This window comes from Macaca nemestrina, chromosome 16, assembly GCF_043159975.1.
Source record: "Macaca nemestrina isolate mMacNem1 chromosome 16, mMacNem.hap1, whole genome shotgun sequence".
Classification (NCBI taxonomy): Eukaryota; Metazoa; Chordata; class Mammalia; order Primates; family Cercopithecidae; genus Macaca; species Macaca nemestrina.
In genome coordinates, this window is record NC_092140.1 from 98077766 (window position 1) to 98099799 (window position 22034).

The window sequence follows — 22034 nt, forward strand, 5'->3', positions numbered from 1 at the left end:
AAAATTTTTCATATAAATGGGTCATACATATATATGTGTTTTTTACCTGGCTTGTTTTTTTCTCGCTGAACTTTGTTTTAATGGGTCTCAAAATTCTGTGACAGAATTTCAGTCAAGTTGTTTCCATTAAAATGTACTGATTTAAAAAACTAGTAACTTAACCACATGCAAAAAAAAAAAAAAAAAAAGAAAGAAAGAAAAGAAAAAAACAAAAATGAATTAGTTCACAAAACATTCTCCTTTCCTTCTGAAGGTTTTAAGATGCACTGTTATCTTTAACCAGTCTTTTACAATTAAACTTAAATGGCCAATTGAAACTAACAGTCCTGAGACCATTCTTCCACCACTGATTAAGACTAGAGTGGCAGGAATTAGGGATAATACTCATTTAGCCTTCTGAGATTTCTGGGCAAACCTGGTGACCTTGCCAGCTCCCACAGCCTTCTTGTCCACTGCTTTGATGACACCCACAGCAACTGTCTGTCTCACACCTCCAACAGCAAAACGACTCAGAGGAGGATGGTCTGAGAAGCTCTCAACACACATGGGTTTGCCAGGAACCATATCAACAATGGCAGCATCACCAGACTTCAAGAATTTAGGGCCTTCTTCCAACTTCTTACCAGAATGGCAATCAATCTTTACCTCCAGCTCAGTAAACCTGCATGCAACCTGAGCTGTGTGGCAATTCAGTACAAGGGCATAGCCAACACTGATTTAGCCTGGATGGTTCAGAATAATCGACTGAGCAGTAAGGTCAATTGCCTTCATTCGTGGGTCATTTTTGCTGTCAGCAGCAACACTGCCACAACAAACATCTTGGATTGACACATTCTTAACACTGAAGCCCATAATGTCTCCAAGAGGAGCTTCACTCAAAGCTCCATGGTGCATTTCAACAGACTTCAGTTGTAATGTTGACTGGAGCAAAGGTGACCACCACAATGGGTTTGAGAACACCAATCTCCACTTGGCCCATAGACACAGTACCAATACCACCAATTTTGTAGACATCCTGGAGAGGCAGGCGCAAGGACTCGTCAGTTGGACAAGCTAGTGGAAGGATGCAGTCCAGACCCTCAAGCAGTATGGTTCCACTGGCACTGCCATCTTTACGGGTGACTTTCCATTTGAACCAAGGCATGTTAGCACTTGGCTCCAGCATGCTGTCACAATTCCAGCCAGCAACTGGCACAAATGCTACTATGTCAGGATTGTAGCCAATTTTCTTAATGTAAGTGCTGACTTCCTTAATGATTTCCTCATCTCTCTTCTGGCTTTAAGGTGGCTCAGTGGAATCCATTTTGTTAACACCAACAATTAGTTGTTTCACACCCAGTGTGTAAGCCAGAAGGGCATGGTCACCAGCCTGCCCATTCTTGGAGATACTAGCTTCAATTTCACCAACACCAGCAGCAATAATCAGTACAGCACAGTCAGCCGGAGATGTCCCAGGAATCACGTTTTTGATGAAGTCTCTGTGTCCGGGGGCATCAATGATAGAATTTGTTGGTCTCAAATTTCTACAGGGAGGTATCAATAGTGAGATCACGTTCATGCTCAGCTTTCAGTTTATCCAAGACCCAGGAATACTTGAAGGAGCCCTTTCCCATCTCAGCAGCCTCCTTTTCCAATTTTTCAATGATTCTTTTGTTAATTCCACCACATTTGTAGATCAGATGGCCAGCAGTGGTGGACTTGCCTTGAATCTATGTGTCCAATGAAGACAATGTTGATAAAAGTCTCTTCCCATTTTGGCTTTTAGGGGTAGTTTTCACGACACCTGTGTTCTGGTGGCAAACCTGTTGCAAAAAAGCTGATTGGCTTCTTTCACTCAGCATCAAGATTCACCCATGTCACTGCATCTATCAATACTTCATTTGTATTGCTTACGAGTATTCAACATTATCAATATACTACAATTTGTTTATCCTTTCATCCATTAGATACTGAGATTGTTTCCAGGTTTTGGCTATTACAAACAAAGCTGCTGTGAAGATCTGTACACAAGCCTTTGTACACAAATACATGTTTCATTTGTATACAAATACACGTTTCGTTATTCTTGGTTAAAAACGTACCAGTGAATGATTTGGGCATGTAATACGTACGTATATGTAACATTTTTAAGTTAGTAAACTGTTTTCCAAAGTAGTTGTGATTTTTTATTTTTTTTTCTTTTGGAGACAGGTTATTGCTTTGTCACCCAGGCTGGAGTGCACTGGAAAGATCACTGCTCACTACAGCTGCTCAAGCGATCCTCCAGCCTAGTTGTATTATTTTATTATGTCCACCAGCACTGTATAAGAGATCAAGTTGCACTATGTCCTCAGGAATACATGCTTTGGTTGGTCTTTTTCATTTTAGACATTCTAATAGGTGTGTAGTGGTATCTCATTGTGGTTTTAATTAGCATTTCCCAAATAACTTATTTGTCATTTTATATCTTCTTTGAAGTGTTCACATTTTTTGACTACTTTTATTGAGTTTTGAAATTTTCTATTACGAAGTTGTGAGAATTCACCAAATAGTCTGGATTGAAGTCCTCCCCCAACCCCCGCCCCTTTTTTTTTTGCTTTTTTTCAAAAAAAAAAAAATCTTTTGACACAGTGTAAAACTCACAAGAAATGTTACCTTTCACCTCGTTTCATGATAGGTAACATCTTACATAACCATAGTACGTTTTCAAAACCATAAACACTAGTGCAATAATTTTAGCTAAACTGACGACCTTGTTTGAATTTTACCAGTTTTTGAGTGCAAAAATGCACTCAATTTGACTGCATTTTTGCAGGATATTTTTCCAAGTACGGAATTCTAGGGTGACACTTTTTTTTCCTTCCTGTATTTTAAAGACACTGTTATACTGTCTACGATTTGTGTTACTTCCAGTGAGAAATCAGCTATCAGTACTGTCGTTTCTTAGCATCTGCAGGAGATTGGTTCCAGGACCCTCCTCCAGTCCCTCCACAGATACCAAAATCCACAGGTAATCAAGTTCCTCATATTAAATGCCTAATAGTTATATGTAGTCTATGCACATAGGTGTATACTCCTATATACCTTAAATCATCTCTAGATTACTTATAGCTAATGAAATACAAATGCTATATGTTACATGGTATTTATTATTTGTATTATTTTTATTGTTGTATGATTTTTTTTTGGGGTGTTTAGGTTTTTTTTTTTTTTCCCGTCCATGATTGGTTGAATCCAAGAATGTAGAACCCATGGATATGGAAAGCCAATGGTATAGCTGTTCCGCAAAAATGGTTTTGTTTTTTGGCATGGCTGCTTCTTTGATGCACCTTGGTGTAATTTTCTTCATGTTTATTTTGCCTGTGATTCACTGGACACCTTGAGTCTGTGGGTTTACAGCTTCATCAAGTTTGGAAAATGTTGCCCAATATTTCTTAAAATACTTTTTCTCTACATCCCACCAGCCCCATCAGAACTCCAATTATTCAGATATTAGGTCAGTTGATGTTATCCCATGGCTCACATTTTCTCTGCATGTGGTTTTTTGGGGCAGTTTCTATTGCTATGCCTTCAAGTTCACTAAACAGTTCTGCAAGTTCTACTGCCATTAATCCCATAAAACATATTTTTCATTTCAGACACTATAGCTTTAAACTTTCGAAGTCTGATTTGGATTTCTCATATGTGTAAATATGTTTCATTCCTGTACTAACATGTTTAATCTTTCCTCTAAGCTTCCTCAACATATGAAATAGTTATAATAATTATTGTTGATGTTCTTATATAACTATCTCTGAATCATTTCTGCATCAGTTTTGAATGATTATATTTTCTTTTCTTTATGGGTCTTACTTTCCTTCTTTGCCTGTTTGGTAACTTTTGATTACATGGTAAATAATGTGACTTTTATCTGCTGGGTGGTGGATATTTTTGTATTCCTGCAAACCTGGACCTTTGCTCATCGTTGTAGTTAAACTGCTTAAAAATTAGTTTGATTCTTCCAGGTCTTGCTTTTAAGTTTTGTTAGGAGGAACCAGGGAAGAATTTATTCTAAGGCTAATTTGACCCCACTACTGAGGCAAATGCCTTCCAATTAGCCTTACTTGGTGCTTCGTGAGTTATGAAGTTTTCCATGTTGGCTGGTGAGAACAGGAACTACTCCGGGTCATGTACAGATCTGAGGATTGTTGACTGTGATCTTCTTGGCAACTTCTTTTTCCAGCTCTGGTAGCCTCTTCATTCACATCCTGAATTCACATCAGCTAAAGATTCAAGAGGGATCCCTTAGCAAATTGCCAGAGTTCTCTCTGTATGTGAGCTCTCTCCTCTTCAGTATGTTTTCTTGTACGCTATTGCCACCTTGGCCACTGTGGACTTCCAGTTTGGTCTCCTCAATTCAGACACATCAGCAGGCTCCACCTGATGTCCCCCTTTCTGTACAAGGTTGGGAAACTCTCCCAAGGTAGTAAGCTGGGTTAATCACAAGGTTCACCTCATTTGTTTTCCATCTCCCGGGGATCACTGTCCTTCACTGTCTGATATCTAATGTCTTGAAAACTGTTGTTACATATGTCTTGCTCAGCTTGTTAGCTGCTTCTGAAGAGAGAGTAAGTCTAATCCCTGTTCTTTCACCTTGGCCAGAACTTAGTGGTAATGTTTTGAAAACATTAAGGAATTCTCTGACTTTGAGTTATCAATATATAAAATTTACCTAACTGTTTTTGGTTAAACATCCAGTATTAGAGAGGCAAGCTACAAGTACCATTTCAAATAACTTGTGAGCAATTCAGTCTACTTTCTTATAAAGTTGGTTTTTCAAGTTTTGTTGTGCTTTCCTTATAATCTCTTTCCTAAAAAGACAAATTATGTCACACACACAGTACAACTAACTGTCCTTTTGATAATGCCCACCACATCTTTGAAGCAACAAGTCAGAGAGTCTATTTTACATAAATATTTCTCCAGTACAATTATGTCTACCCATGCCACTGGGAGTGACTTGGCAACAGCAATGAGTAGTGAATTATTTGGAAAAGCAAAAGAGAGGGTACCAATAATGAGAGAGAAAGATAGGCCTGCAGAATTTTTTTTGCCTTGTTAAAGTGATCTAAAAAGACATAAAAAGATGAGACCCAGACAGGCACGGCTGCTCACACCTCTAATCCTACAACTTTGGGAGGCCAAGGCGGGAGGACTGCTCAAGGCCAAGAGTCTGAGACCAGCCTGGGCAACAAGAGACTCTCTCTCCACCAAAATAAATAAATAAATAAATAAATAAATAAATAAATAAATAAATTAAATAAAATAAAATAAAATATTTTTCATTAGCCAGGTGTGGTGGTATGCACCTGTGGTCCCAGCTATTCAGGAGAATTTCTTGAGCCCAGGACGTGAAGGCTGCAGTGAGCCATCTCTACACCACCACCCTCCAGCCTGCGTGACAGAGTAAGACCCTGTCTCAAAAAAAAATAAAGATGAGATTCGTGGACATAAAGAGCAGCCCAACTGAGACCTAATTTTACCAGTCTTCAGTGTTAATAAACAACACAGGATAAAGAGGAACAGAGGGAGATGGAAAGGAGAAGTCAGATGGTTAACAAGAATCCCCAAGTTCACATAATGTTTTTGTTGTTGTTGTTATTTAATGAATTGTTATTTCCACTTATTTCAAGCACATACAAATATGGCCAATTTAAAATTTATTATCAAAATATACTCAACTTCTGGGTTAGTAAGAAACTGACCTATTTAAAACCTGCGAAGTTTAATCTTAAAAAAAAAAAGTTAAAAGTGACACCTAAATACAATGACTATTGTAAAATTAGTCTAATAATATAGTTTATAAGCTTTCTGAAGCAAACTAGGCCCTCTGATTTAAGCATCTCAATAAAGGAAATATAATTTTCTAAATCAGATAAAATTGGTGGAGACAGCAGAAGAAAGCTAATTACCAATATTTCCAAAAGATTCACTTTAGTGTTCTTCTAAACAAAAGTTCTCCGATTTATAACTCGACAATCTTAAAAGGAAAGTAGCATGTGTATGTTGGAACCTGGCAAATGAAGATCAATTAGTAATAAGCTTTACATTATAATGAGATGAAAACAAAAATTTTTATGATCTCAGCATAAAGCAATTCTCTGTACGTAACAGCTTGAAACTATAGACACGTAAATTTCCAAAGACAGTTGTTAGCTCATCCTTTACAAAGTTTACCAGAAATGGATAATACTATAAACATTTCTAACAATCTCCTGGTGTACCTTTTATGAGAACAGTTTGATAATATTACCAAAATGAAAAATAAGACCATGCAGTGGCTCACACCTGTCAACCTACTACTTTAGGAGGCCAAGGGTGGAGGATCACTTGAGCTCAGGAGTTCAAGACCAGCCTGGGCAACACAGCAAGACCCCCATCTCTACTAAAAGTTAACAACATTTAGCCATGCATGATAGCACACATCTGTAGTCCCAGCTACTCTGGAGACTGAAACAGGATGACTTGAGCCCAGATCAAGGCTGTAGTGAGTTGTGATCATGCCACTACACTCCAGAGCGGTAAAAGGAGAAAGGAAAAAGGGAAGGAAAAGGGAAGGAGAAGAAGGGGAAAAGAAAAAGAAAGGCAGGCAGGCAGGAAGGAGAAAAAAGGGAGGAGAGGGGAGAATAAGCAAAGAATAAGCATGCCCCTAATCTAGCAAACCTACATCTAGGAATTAAAGCTAAGGAGAAAAATGACACATGTAGATAAGATTAAGGTTAGCACAGCAGTTTTTATTATAGTATTTTTTAGAAAGAAATAAGTAAAATAGCTACCAGTAGGGATTTGGTCACGTGGACTGTGGAACATATCATAATGTATAACTATTAAAAACTGTGAGTTGATATATTTTTATTAAACATGAAAAGAGCCACCTATACTACTGATTCAGTAAAAATAAAAGATAAGCTAGAGAATAGCAATGAAACTAAATTGCTATTTATGTAAAATAGCTTCCTTATGCCTGAGAGGGAATAGGGGAATGCGTGTGCATGCAGGTGTGTAAAAACATGCTAAAGATGGTCACTAAAATGTATCAGACATGTTATCTGTGGGTGGTCACCTGGCTAAGGACATTTTTGCCTTCTTCTTTGTACTCATCTATAGTATGTGATTTTTTTCAGTAGTATATACAGTCAGCACTCCATATTCATGGGTTCTGAATCTGCAGATTCCACCAACCACAGATAAAAAATATTTGGGGTAAAAAAAACCAACAACAATTTAAAAAATACAAACAACACAGTAGAGCAACTATTTACATAACATTTACATTGTAATAGCTATTCTGAAGAATGCACATAGGTTATATGCAAATATGCCTTAAGCACCCCAGTATTTTGGTATCTGCAGGTGGTGGGGAGGTTGTTGCTAGAACCAATCCCGCAGAGTACAGAAGACCACTGTATAATTTTTACAAAAAACTTCTAAGAAAGTTCAAGATTTCTAAATCATAAAACCACTTACACCATTCCCTTTTTCATTTGCGTATCAACGCTGAATGGAATTATCGTAAGAATTCACATGGATTATACAACATTTAAATTCAGACCAAAAAAGTCAATGCATGTAAAAAGGAAAACCTGTATCCAAAGAATAGAAGACATTTAAAAATAAAATCTGATGTGTGCATCTGCTACAAACTAGGTATCCCTAATCAGAAAATCTGAAATCCTAAATGCTCCAAAATCTGAAACTTTTTGAGCTCGAACATGATGCTCAAAGTAAATGTTCACTGCAGTATTTCAGGCCAGGTCTTCAGGTTTAAGATGCTTAACCAATAAATAGATCCAAATATACCACAAAAAAAAAAAAAATTCGGAAACACTTATAGTCCCAAGTATTTTGGATAAGGGATACTGAACCTGTACTTAAAAGAATCTGAAGTTATTTACATGTCACAGTACTCCAATAACAGTAATCATTAATAATCACAGGGCATACCACCTAGTTTATTCTATCACGGTCCATAAAAGGAGCAAAAATGTTTACTTAGGTCAGTGAATAAGTCGTACAGGAAAGTGAGACTATCACAACATTCCAAAGAGGCAAGAACTACTTTACACAGCTACAATTATTTCTATACTTATGCATATCTTCTATCCATAGCCATATAACAGTAAAACCTATTTGTCACATTCCACAGTAATTTGTAATACTTAGATGTATTCTTCCTAACAAAGAATCCTGCCATATTTAATCATAAAATTTAACATATATTAAGATTTTCAAATGTTTTCCACATTGATATTTTATTTCATGAAACTGTACCGAGGGAAAATTTATGAAAATACGTAAAGTATTACATTTCAGGAACATATTAGGCCAAATAATCATCCAACTAACCAATAATCCAGGTCCATCCATTCAATTATTTGAATACCTAATATATAAAAGCACTGTGCAAGGCACCGTGAGACAGACAGACATAAAACATAGTGTTCTACGAGTTCACAGGCTGACATTTCACAGGGATACAATGTATCCTGAACCCAATTCCACACTCTCAAGAACTCTGAACATCCATGTATCAAAAGATAGATATTATCTACAATGTGCCATATCAGTGTATGATATTAGCTTATGTGATGAGTTCTATAAATGAATAATTAGAATCTGGTAAGTGCTAGGACAAAGGGAGCAAACACCTAATGCTGTCTAATTAGGCCATAAGACCATATGCATGAATTGAATCTTAAAAGACAAGTCTAAGTCAAGACAGAAGGAAGGGTACATCAAGCAAGGTGAATGTTCAAAGAGAATAGTCATAGGAGAAGCAAGAAGAACATGGAACTCTTCCTGGTACCTGCATGGTGCTGCAAACAGTTCTGTAGGCATGCAGCAATAAACAGGAACAAGAGCAAGAGGCAGCTTGGATGCCTTCGTAAGGGATTTTGACCTTTTTTTCCCCCCAATGACAAGGATGAGAGGCAAAATCAGACAATCAGGTAGTTGCTTGAAAAAGACGACTAGAAGCAGGAAACCAGCTAACAGACCACAATATAATAATCCAAGCAAGAATTAAAGGGGTACCCTACATTATAACTCAGTTAAGAGTAAAAATAATTTCAAACCAGCAACAGATCTCAGTAGCTGAAGGATACGGCAGGTAATGAAGTGAGGCGTCAAAAAGAGCTCACAAGTTAGACACTGAATGATATCAATAACCAAGATATACAGTGGCATATAGCTGTGAATAAGTGAGTGCCTACAGATGTGTGTGAATGAAAAACAGGTTTGAAGGAAAATATATGGTGTTCATTTTATTTTTTATTCATTTATTTTTATTTTTTACAGGAACCCACCCTGCCTCTGTGAGAGGGGGAGGAAGACAGGCTGAGTTTTAAGTCCTATGTCATGGAGATGAAGATGCTCAGAAGAAACCAGAAAAATAATAGAATGAGCGCAGAGGACTAGGAGGGGGAAAAAGTATCCAGGAGTCAAATGTGACTAGGGAGGAGCTGAAGTATTGAAGACATGTGAGATTACAAAAGAGCACTATGAAGGGTAAAATAAAAAAGAGTCAATGACAGAGCTTGGGAGAGTTCCTGAGGGCAGGACAAAGGCCAAGAAGTCTTAAAACAAACAAACAAACAAAAAACCACTAATAACAATCTAAGAACTAAGAGAATAACAGTTTCAAAAAAAAGAGGAATCATCAACTGTCAATTGTAGCAGAGGGCGAGTAAGAAGAATGCCGTTAATTTTGCAAGTTAGGGGCTGGGCACGGTGGCTCATGCCTGTAATCCCAGTACTTTGGGTGGCTGAGGCAGGTGGATCACCTGAGGTCAGGAGTTCGAGACCAGCCTGGACAACATGGCAAAACCCTATCTCTACTAAATATACAAAATTAGCCGGGTGTGGTGGCACAGCCTGTAGTCCCAGCTACTCTACTCGGGAGACTGAGATAGGAGAATTGCTTGAACCTGGGAGGCAGACTACGCAATAAGCCAAGATCGCACCACTGCACTCCAGCCTGAGTAATACAATGCGAAACTCCACTCAAAAAAAAACAAAAAACAAAAAAAAAACCATTTCAATAGAATGGTGAAAAGGAAAGGGAAAATACTGGGAATTAAGTGATGAACAAAAGGTGAAAAAGTAGCCACCACAATAATAGAAACCATTTCCCAAATTGTATCCCAGAGTTTTCCAAATGTACTGACCAAAGACCTTTTCCTCATGTAGCATTCTTTGTTCTGGGGTTCATCAAGTGTCAGAAAAGATTTAAACATGGAATGTTTATAAGTTAAGAGTATGTAACCAACATAGAGAAATAGACTGTATTGAAAAAGAGGCACATGAAAGAACAAGTTGCTGGAAAAAATAAAGATGGCTTTCAGCATATAACAAACACCATTTGTCTGACACAGGAGGAAAAATAAGAATATTAATGAAAATGTAGATAGGCAGAAAGCTGATACATCAGTCAATTCTTTCTTTCTTTTTTTTTTTTTCTTTTTTAGAAACAGGGTTTTTTTTGTTTTCGTTTTTTAAGAGGGTCTTGCTCTGTTACCCACACTGGAGTGCAACAATGCAATCACAGCTCACTGTAGCCCCAAATTCATAGGATTCTCTTGCCTCTGCCTCCTGAATAGCTGAGACTACAAGCACATGTCACCACACCCAGCTAATTATTATATTTACTTTTGTAGAAACAGGGGTCTCACTATGTTGCCCAGGTTGGACTCAAACTTCTGGGCTCAAGTGAATCCTCCCATCTCAGCCTCCCAGTGCTGGGATTACAAGAATGAGTTATCAAAGGCCAGGCACGGTGGCTCACTCCTGTAATGCCAGCACTTTGGGAGGCCAGGTGGGCAGATCACAAGGTCAGGAGATCGAGACCATACTGGCTAACATGGTGAAACCCCATCTGTACTAAAAATACAAAAACAAAATTAGCCGGGCGTGGTGGTGGGCGCCTATAGTCCCAGCTACTCGGAAGGCTGAGGCAGAAGAATGGCGTGGACCCAGGAGGTGGAGTTTGCAGTGAGCCGAGATCGCGCCACTGCACTCCAGCCTAGGTGACAGAGTGAGACTCCGTCTCAAAAAAAAAAAAAAAAAAAAAGAAAGAAAAAAAAAAAGAATAAGTTATCACACCCAGCCCATACTTAATTTTTTTTTTAATTTTTAAACTTTGTCACAGTAGACAGAACCACAATGAATTCCTAATGACCTTTATTCTCCCTTCTCTGAAGAACACAAAGTCATTACCCTAAAGTGATAGAGTAAGGGTTGAGTAGGTCTGAGAATATTAAAGATTTAGAGCATCAGCTAGAGAGAAGAGGAGGTCCAGGGTAAGATGGGTGTACAGAAAGTAATAACATTTATAGAAAGGCCACTGCAGCTGCACCATAGCTCTGTAACTCTTCAAAGTTCCCAGGCACCCTATGTAGATAGCTTGAAGCTTCACCTTTACAAAGTCCAATCCATTGAATCAAAAGCCTACATTATCCCACTTCCCGGGGTCTAAGAGGTTACAAATCACCTGAAGTAATACCAAAACCCAGTGAGTAAAGACGGAAGTAAATCTAGTGAGTTTCCAAACCACCCCCCGCCCCCGAGATCTTAAAAGAAGCAGTAACAAGCAACTAGAATTCACATGAGAATTTATAGGCCAAGAGATTTTAATGTGCGCATTCTTATAATTAAATACTTCTTACAAGAAATGCCATTTAATCACACAAGGGGAAAAAAGTAGCATCAAAAGAGATGCTGACAAGGAGACAATGAAATCAAATGGATCCCCTAACACATCCACAGTCCAACAGTTCTTATTCAATTGTATCACTTCATGGAATAAGCTAAAACAACAGTAACATTATAATTTATGATTCACAACCACACAATTTTTAAAAGTCTGAGACAAAATTAGCGTGATTTTATTTAACGTGTCACTTAACCTGCAATACTATGAGACATTTACAAAATCATACATTTCCCAGACCCTTTCTTTCAAGTTGAAATGTAAAATCACAGGAAAAAACACATTTTTTTTGAAGTTGTCCCTTCAAAAAAAAGCATTTATTTTTCAAAACATTCAAGTGAGTTAGCATTTAAATGTGAGCCCTTAAAGGAGAGCAAGTGTCACTGCCCCATTCTACACATACCATGATTTAAGCACATACGAATATAACTGCAGGCTGCACTCTAAATAAACATAAACAAATACCAACTTTAGGAGATAACGTGAGAAGGTAAAACTGGACAATGGACATTTATTTAGTATCTATTATGTGCTTGGAAATTTGAATCCTCACAACAATTCTGTAGGGCAGGTTATAAAATATTTCAACCCCAAGCATGGCATTTGAACTATGTGGTCATAGAACAAATAAAAAATCTTGAATTCACATACAGATTGGCCAGGTAAAGTGATGAGTAATCATCCAGTGATGGGTAAACATCCTAGGCAAAGACTAAAGGAAAGATCGAAGTGAATTTGCACTTAGGTGAAATGAAGTGTTTTTGATGTGGTGTCTCAGGTGATCTTCCATTCACCATCTGCTTGGCGTCTGGGCTGAGATGATGAAAAAAATATAAAACAGAGAAGCTGGTCAGGCGTGGTCGCTCACGCCTGTCATCCCAGCACTCTGGGAGGCTGAGGCGGGCAGATAAGGAGGTCAAGAGATCCAGAGATTGAGACCATCCTGGACAACATGGTGAAACCCCATCTCTATTAAAAATACAAAAATCATCTGGGCGTGGTGCCGTGAGCCTATAGTCTCAGCTACTCAGGAAGCTGAAGCAGGAGAATCACTTGAACCTGGAAGGCGGAGGATGCAGTGAGCCGAGATCACACCACTGCACTCCAGCCTGGCAACACAGAAAGACTCCGTCTCAAAAAAAAAAAAAACAAAAAAAAAACCACAAAGCAGAGATGCTTTCTCATTAAACAACACTGTCAAGAAGTAATTAAGTCTATCACAAGGCTTAAAAGATTGAAAAATAGCAAGAATACTTGGATAACGTTAAACTTTTTTTTTTTTAAAGATGGAAGATCTCTAATATTCAAAATAAGTAATTATCCTATGTACGAAATCAGTTGTGTGACATTAAAACTAAGCAGTGGTAACATATGGTGGCTATGAGCTCCAAAAAGTCTATGATTAATTTTTTTAAATACAGAAAACCCAGACCCAGTGTGGTGGCTCACACCTGTAATCCCAGCACTTTGGGACGCTGAGGCGAGTGGGTCGCTTGAGTCCAGTAGTTCAAGACCAGCCTGGGCAATATGGCGAAACCCTGTCTCTACAAAAAATACAAAGAAAACCTGGCTGGGCACGATGGTACATACCTGTAGTCCCAGCTACTTGGGAAGCTAAAGTGGGAAAACTGCGTAAGCCCAGGAGGTAGAGGCTGCAGTGGGCCATGAGGACACCATTGCACTCCTGCCTGGGTAACAGAGTGAGGCCCTGTCTCAATAAATAAATAAATGATATAGAAAAGTCTTAAAATAAATTACCACAAAATTACACATATTACCCAATAAAAGAAAATTAAGGTCAGGCATGGCCGCTCACACCTGTAATCCCAGCACTTTAGGAGGCCAGAGGTTCAAGAACAGCCTGGACAACATGGTGAAACCCCATCCCTACCAAAAATAAATAAATAAATAAATAGCCAGGCATGGTGGCACACACCTGTGGTCCCAGCTACTCGGGAGGCTGAAGAGGGAGCATCGCTTGAGCCTGGGAGGCAGAGGTTGCAGTGAGCCAAGATTGCACCACTGCACTCCAGCCTGGGCAACAGAGCGAGACCCCGTCTGGGGGGGAAAAAAAGAAAGAAAGAAAGAAAGAAAATTAAACAGTAGCATTTAAAAACAATAAAATACTGGGTTGGTACAAAAGTATTTGTGGTTTTTGCATTAAAAGGAATGGCAAAACCGCAATTACTTTTTCACCAACCTAATACCTTCAGGATACAGAAATAAACACATGCTTAACCTCAAATATTTACAATCCAGTAGAAAAAGACAAACAGGCAAACAAATTTAATACAAAACAGAATGAAATAACTGTTAAACACCAAATACACTGGGAACAGTAAAGTTAAACAAATTGTGTGTGTGTGTACATATATATATTCCATCCTGCCTGCTGTGTGGACAAGTAATCCCAGAGAAAGTAGTATTTGAGCCATCTCTTAAAGGAAAAAGAAGGAAGATTTGTTTTTCAGGCTCAGTTAACAATGGTTCAGAGAACTGACAATGTATTTTACATTTTATGTAATATAAAAGATCTCATATGGTTAGGATATAGTATATGTGGATGGATATGAAGAGACAGACCCAGATAGGTAGAAAAGATTAAATCCTAAAAAAATTGACAAAAATTATTCAGAAGCTGTTTATGTGTAAGGAATAAACAATCTCAGTATTTATTAAAAAGGAAAGAGGGGTAAGATACCGTAGACTTTTAAAAAGTAAGAATTAGAGGCAGATAATACAGCAGAAAAATCTCAAAATTTAGTACAGATCTTGGCTAGAATCGCAGCTCTACCACTAACTAGCATTAAGCTTTCCTAAGGCCCAATTCTGTTGTCAAATGGGGATAATATGTGATTACTGTTATAAAGACTTACTATAACAAATGTATACAGTTCAACATATTCTATTTTAATTAATGATTTGTCAAAGCACAGCAGTTTCCTTCTTACAATATGTGTTAGATTTAAAAAGTAATCCAGGGGAGAAAAAAAAAGTAAGTGGTAGAATCAAAGAGATGACAGGGAAGGAATATTTAGTCTCAGAGACCAGGAAGATAATACCATAAACTGAAGAAGGAGTATAAGAGAAACATATGAGAAGCAGTAAATCTGGAAAACCAAAAATTAAACCATGTTTCTAGACTTTCCAGAGATGTAGGGAGAGTGGCATATTTACCCTATGCAAAGATATCAGAGGCACAAAAAATCTGGGCCTTGAACTCATAAGACAATTCTAAAAGTAACATTTCAGAATCAATGGCATATAAGAAAAAGCAAAGAACAAGTGAACCAAGAACAGGAGCTCACAAGGAGCCAGGGATGAAACAAAGAGTGAAAAGTCCAAAGAGAGGCAGTTGTGGCTGTTTATGCCTATAATCCCAGTACTTTGGGAGGCTGAGGTGGAAGGATCAGTTGAGGCCAGGAGTTTGAAATCAACCTAAGCAACATAGTGAGACCCCCCACCTCTTAAAACAATATATATATATATTATTATTATTATTATTATTTTGAGATGGAGTCTCACTCTGTTGCCCAGGCTGGAGTGCAGTGGCACAATCTCGGCTCACTGCAAGCTCCACCTCCCAGGTTCACGCCATTCTCCTGCCTCAGCCTCCCGAACAGCTGGGACTACAGGCACACTCCACCACGCCCAGCTAATTTTTTTGTATTAAAAAAAATTTTTTTTAATTAAAAAGTGCAAAGAGAAAGAAATGTCATGGCCAGTACAGTGGTTCACACCTGTAATCCCAACACTTTGGGGGGCCAAGGCAGGAGGATAGCTTGAGCCCAGGAGTTCGAGACCAGCCTGAGCAACATGGCAAGACCCCATCTTCACAAAAAGTAAAAAAAAAAAAAAAAAAAAATTAGCTGGGTGTGGTGATATGTGCCTGTAGTCCCAGCTACTGGGGAGACTGAGACAGGAGGAACGCTTGAGCACAGAAGGTCAAGACTATGAGGTAAGCCATGATCGCATTACTGCACTCCAGCCTGGGTGACAGAGAGAGACCCTGTCTCAAAAAGAAAAAAAAAAAAAAAAAAAACAGAGAGAAAGAGTTTCATGATTTAAAAAAAAAAAAAGTAGCCAGCAATATTAAGTGCTCAATAAAACTGCTGGATTTGGCAATTATGGAGATCCCTGGAAAACTCTGAGAACAGTTTCAATAAAATTTTGGTAACACCAGTTTGCAGACATTTAAGGAGTAAATGGGTGGTAAGGAAATTTAGAGAAAAGAGTAGAAACTATTCCAAAGGTTCCCAACTGGGGACTTTACAAACATATTAACGGAGATCAGATGGGTCTTATCAATATTTCAAACAGCCATATGAAGAATAAATTTACCCTCTACAAACCTACAAATGATTAAGAAAAATTTTAAGCTTCTCTGTTTCTCTAATTAGCAGCTCCACACATGTATTTTTCAAATGTATCACCATTTAATAAATGCCATGTTTGGCAGACAGGCTCCTTCGTATCATAAAATCTTTGGTAAAAAATGAGCTAAAAGATTACTAAGTAATAAAGGGTAGGGAATCATGGGCCTCTTGAAAGAAATCCAGCACTGAAGAGAATAAATGCAATATGAATGACTGCATTCCAACAGAGCTCAGAAACTCGGACAAAGGTTTTGTTAAGTTTCTTGTTAGGTGGTTTGCTGGTTTTCCTTTGTTTTCAGAAGCAGAAAAAAGACCAAGACGTTAGGTCAAGATTAAGAAATGCACATAAAGAAATGTTTAAAGTTCCAGAAAGAAAAGTAGCTAAATGGCACCGAGGAGAAAGATGAAGCACGAGGAAAACTGACAGAGCTTACAAATGCTGCAGCGTCATGCGTAAGTTACAGCCTGTGTCTAGACAAATATGGATGCATTCTCATCCTCAAAAAAAGCTGTCCTGCAGAAATTCAGTTAACCAGTTAGATAATTAAACCAACTGTAGCTACTAGAGCTACAGCACATAGAAGTAAAGAGATTCTGAGTCTGACAAACATGGGACTCAAATTTCTGTTCCTCTACTAACTGTTTAACCTTAAAGCTACTTAGCTTCTCTGAAGATGTTTCTTCATCTAGCAGTAACATCCACCCCATAAGCTATTAGCAATAGCAAAAGACAATACATGTAAAGAGCTTAGCACAGTGCCTGGCACAAGACAACCATTTAAGAAACACAGCCATAATTGTTAGCATAAAAGATGTTAAAACATTTTTCTGACCCTAGGATTGAGAGGACCTAAGATTTAAGGAAACAAATGGAATGGGAAAGATGAATATGCTCCTGACAAAATTCTTTAAACTAATGTATGTCGAAAACACAAAACGATATTAAAAATAATTTCTAATCACACAAAAGGAAAAAAATGATATGGAATTGATTTATGTTTTTTTCTCTTACAAGAAAAAGATAAAAACTCCAATACAAAAATATGGTGCAACATACTCTTAGCTTTGTATAAACTATTCCAGACTCCACAGTTTAGGAATCCACACAGACAGTAATGGAGACGAGATGGGTATTTTTCAGTACTTCAACATGTGCCTGGTAAAGTGAAGCATTTTAGAGACTGTAAAGTTCTAAATTTGGGGTACAGCATTCCTTATGTCCTTAAAAGAACTACCTGAAGTATAAAATAACAGTATTTGAAAGATTCGGATAACACCAATTCAATATTGCACACATTAATGCAAATCTATTACCATTTTAATTATAAATAAAACATAACTATAACCAACCTAAAGATTTTTCAAGCTATTCTAAAAAACAAAGTACCTCGGCCGGGCGCGGTGGCTCAAGCCTGTAATCCCAGCACTTTGGGAGGCCGAGACGGGCGGATCACGAGGTCAGGAGATCGAGACCATCCTGGCTAGCACGGTGAAACCCCATCTCTACTAAAAAACACAAAAAACTAGCCGGGCGAGGTGGCGGGCGCCTGTAGTCCCAGCTACTCGGGAGGCTGAGGCAGGAGAATGGCATAAACCTGGGAGGCGGAGCTTGCAGTGAGCTGAGATCCCGCCACTGCACTCCAGCCTGGGTGACAGAGCGAGACTCCGTCTCAAAAAAAAAAAAAAAAAAAAGTACCTCAGAACTGCCACCAGGATAATGGGGGCAGTTGTGGAGAGGTCGAGTGGCTACACCTCTGCATTGGTAAGTATTTCACCCCCACAACGTACAAGTAATTCCAGTTTCACTTGTATCTGCTCTTAAATAGTTGGAGTCCAATTTTTTTTTTCAGACCTTCTTTTTTAAACTAAAAAATAATTGTAACAACCCATATCAAAAATCTCTCCACTACTGATATCAAAGACAAGCAAATTCAGTTAAAAAAAACTATATTGTTATTCATAATTGACATAGTCAAAACTTTCCAATGAAATCTGAAGCATATGGTTGCATGAAACTCCCACCTTTTCTTATCTTTAGAAAATATTACCAAAATATCAGTTGGAGCAAATACCATATTTTGCAATATTTACTTTTGGAATAATTTATTTATTCCTATGCCCAAGGCAATACAGATACTACTAATGTATCAATGTTAAACAGAACAAAATACTGTGAACCTATTTATAATATAAGGTTGGAAACAGAAACAAAACCAAGTTGTTACCTTTGTTACATCTTTTCTGTGTATGGTATGTACATGTGGGATTATAAGCTTTGCCTCGGGATATATTTTAAATGCAAGTTTGGGAGGAAAGACATTCTACCTTTGGCTAAATTGAAATTTGGTTAATAAAACTATATTACAGAATGATTATCAATTTTTCAAAAATGGGAATACAATTATAATCCATATTAAAATGGCATATAAATTTTTTGTTGGTACTTCAAAATCTTATATAGAAGCTACCTGAGTTATAAATTTTCATTTGCATTATTCAATATTGACAATAAAAGTAGAGTCAAAGATGGAATGTATTTGTAATGACTCTATGACAACATACTACTGAAGTTAGTTTTAGAGCAACTCTTAACAAGTTTGTTTACATATAATTTTTGTTTCCCAGTAAAAATGTTAAAAAGACAACATATGAAGCATCTTGTTCTTCAGATTCCAAATAAATGTGACTCTGTAATAAATTTTATATGACTTTTTTTTTTTTTTTTTTTGAGACAGAGTCTCGCTCTGTTGCCCAGGCTGCAGTGGGTGCAATGGTGCAGTCTCGGCTTGCTGCAACCTCTGCCTCCTGGGTTCAAGCTATTCTCCTGCCTCGGCCTCCCAAGTAGCTGGGATTACAGGCACTCGTCACCAAGCCTGGCTAAAAAAATTTTTTTTTCTTTTGTATATTTGTGGAGACGGGGTTTCACCATGTTGGCCGGGCTGGTCTTGAACTCCTGACCTCAGGTGATACACCTCCCCCGGCCTCCCAAAATGCTGGGATTACAGGCGTGCACCATCATGCCCGGCCTTACATGACTCTTGAATGTAGTCCTATCCTGAATAACTCTTGGGTATTAAAAATAATTGTACTCAAGTATTAATAAAATTGAAAAAGGGAAAACTAAATTTAATTAAAAATAGCAAAATAATCGGCCAGGAGTGGTGGCTCATGCCTGTAATCCCAGCATTTTCGGAGGCCACGGCAGGCAGATCACCTGAGGTCAGGAGTTCGAGAACAGCCTGGCCAACATGGCGAGACCCCATCTCTACTAAAATTACAAAAAATTAGCCAGGCGTGGTGGTGTGTACCTGCAGTCCCAGCTACTTGAGAGGCTGAGGCACGATATCTTGAACCTGGGAGGCGGAGGATGCAGGGAACTGAGATGGTGTCACTGCCCTCCAGCCTCGGGCACAGAGCGAGACTCTGTCTCAAAAAACAAAAAACAAACAAACAAAAAAGTAAAATATTCTACAAAGAGGAAAAGCTCAAAAAGCCACCAAGAAAAAATCATTTAGTTGGTTAAGGGGTCACTAACCTTATACTCTGATTAGAAATTTTTTAAATTACCTAAGTATATCAGCTAAGTCATCCAATCCTTTCACACCCACCACCCCAAACAGACACAGAAAGCAGCCAAGATATTCACTTTCAAGAAATGTCTAATAAAAATTATTTTTACCTGTAAATTGTTTTCTGTGACTCTGTTCCACCAAACCATATTGATGGGTACTCCTGATTTACACCTGTCAGCAAGGCAGCCAATAGGGTTCTTTGCTTTTCGTGCCTTTGATCCCATCGGAACTAGCCTCTCCTCCAGCATCCCCAGGCGATACTTCCTTGGCTAGGAAAAAGAAGGAAAGAAACCAGGCCACTCCTAACATCCCCCACACTAATCTAAACTAACATAACTAACATATAGAGGATACTGGGAATGGTGGGATAGGAAACAAGTTTCTAAAACACTCCTTCTAATATCCTTACCACCACCCACCATCTCCCACCCCAGTATCAAACCCGCATCTCCAAAATAACCCACAGTCCTAATGGGCTAAAGAATATTATATAAAGCAACAAATGTTTTTAGAAAAATACATTTTAATCTGATTGTATACAACTTTACTTAATGAACAGAAATTCAACTTATCAGCCAAGAAAAATGCTTTGCAAAATTTTTTCTACTGTCACTTACCTATTCTCACTGCAATACAAAGAAATGGTTTCAAGGGTACAGAATATAGATTTTTTTTTTTTAAGTTCACCAAACTACAACTTTTTCAGCTCCCCATCTTGTTACTTTATTTCCTACTGAGAACTAATCCACTTTTTAAAAAGCAGTTGATTCCTAATAAATTGATTTTTTTTTAATTTTAATTCTATGCACATTAGACTTGAATATAAGTCACTCTATCTTAAATAGGCATTCAACCTAAAGTATTCAAAGAAAAAAAAACACTCAGACTAAAAAACAACAACAACAAAACAATAACACAAATTTAACTGGTCTTTTAAATCTCAATAATATGAACAGACTGATAATGAATAAATTATTCAATAACATCATAAATTATTTGCCTAACATTGTAAGAAAATTAATAAACCATCTTAATAGTGGTTAGCAGGACTTTCGTTCATGAAAATTAGTGATTGTTTCCACCATTTTACTTCTCTTAATTACAGCAAATATGCACTACACTGCATCTTAAGGAAAATTTATATATATTTTTTTCCCTTCAGAAAATACTAACTCATGCTTGGGAAGGTAACTAATTTAAACTCTGAAATAAGAAAATATATGTTTACTCATTGCTCTGTCATGAGGTATAAGACTGCTGAAACAAAGAGTTAAAATTAAGTTTCTTCAAAAAAAGATGCTGGTCAGGCATGGTGGCTCATGCCCGTAATCCCGGCACTTCAAAGGCTGAGGCACGAGGATCACTTGAGCCCAGGAGCTCCACAACAGCCCAGGCAGCATTGCAAGACCCTGTCTCTATTTAAAAAAAAAAAAAAAAAAAATAGCCAGTCAAATATATTAATTATGTTTTCTAGTATAAAGAGAACCAATTTGAAGAAGACATAATTTCCAAATTTCAAAAGTCTTGCAAATAATGCCTATGTGAATTATTCCATGCAAATTAGATTATCCATTCCACAAGTATGCACCTGCTATATTGTCTTTGATTTAAAGGGGACAAGGCCGGGCGCAGCGGCTCATGCCTATAATCCCAGCACTTTGGGAGGCCGAGGTGGTGGATTACTTGAGGTCAGGAGTTCAAGACCAGCCTAGCCAACATGGTGAAACCTCATCTTTACTAAAAGTACAAAAATCAGCCAAGCATATGTCTGTAATCCCAGCTACTCGGGAGACTGAGGCAGAAAAATCACTCGAACCTGGGAGGCAAAGGTTGCAATAAGCCGAGATCATGCCACTGCACTCCAGCCTGGGCCACAGAGTGAGACTCCGTCTCAAATTAAAAAAAAAAAAAAAAAAAAAAAAAAAAAAAAAAACCAAGGACAAAAATAACTAAACTTGCACTGAAAAAAGTAACTAGATTGCCTACCTACTCAATAAATAAGGCAGTGGACAGAGTTTTATTTGTTTTTGCTTTCTGAGACAGTGTCTCATTCTGTCACCCAGGATGGAATGCAGTGGTGCAATCACAGCTCAGTGGCAACCCCTGCTTCGGGGGCTCAAGCGACCCTCCCACCTCAACCTCCCAAGTAGCCAGGACTACAGGCATGCGCCACCATGCCAGGCTAATTTTTGTATTTTTAGTAGAGATGGGGTTTCACTGTGTTGCCTAGGCTGGTCTCGAACTCCTGGACTCAAGCCATCCACCACCTCCCAAAGTGCTGAGGTTACAGGCATGAGCCACCACGTCAGCCCAGTGGACACAGTTTTTTATGAGACTAACATACTTCCACCTTTATGCAAT

The 22034-nt window shown here is 38.1% G+C and overlaps 1 protein-coding gene and 1 pseudogene across 3 annotated transcripts in view; both read right to left on the reverse strand.

The window, feature by feature from the left end:
- The window catches only part of LOC105490196 (poly(A) specific ribonuclease subunit PAN3), a 161074-nt gene that overhangs the window by 82172 nt on the left and 56868 nt on the right, over positions 1-22034 (reverse strand). For 2 of the 3 annotated variants that reach the window (XM_011755596.3, XM_011755597.3), the window contains exon 5: positions 19781-19942. The exons of the other annotated variant lie outside the window; for it this stretch is intronic. In XM_011755596.3, coding sequence (XP_011753898.1) covers positions 19781-19942 — 162 coding nt within the window. The remainder of the gene's footprint in view (positions 1-19780; positions 19943-22034) is intronic. 3 annotated transcript variants of the gene reach the window in all.
- LOC112428083 (elongation factor 1-alpha 1 pseudogene) lies at positions 166-5981 on the reverse strand (annotated as a pseudogene).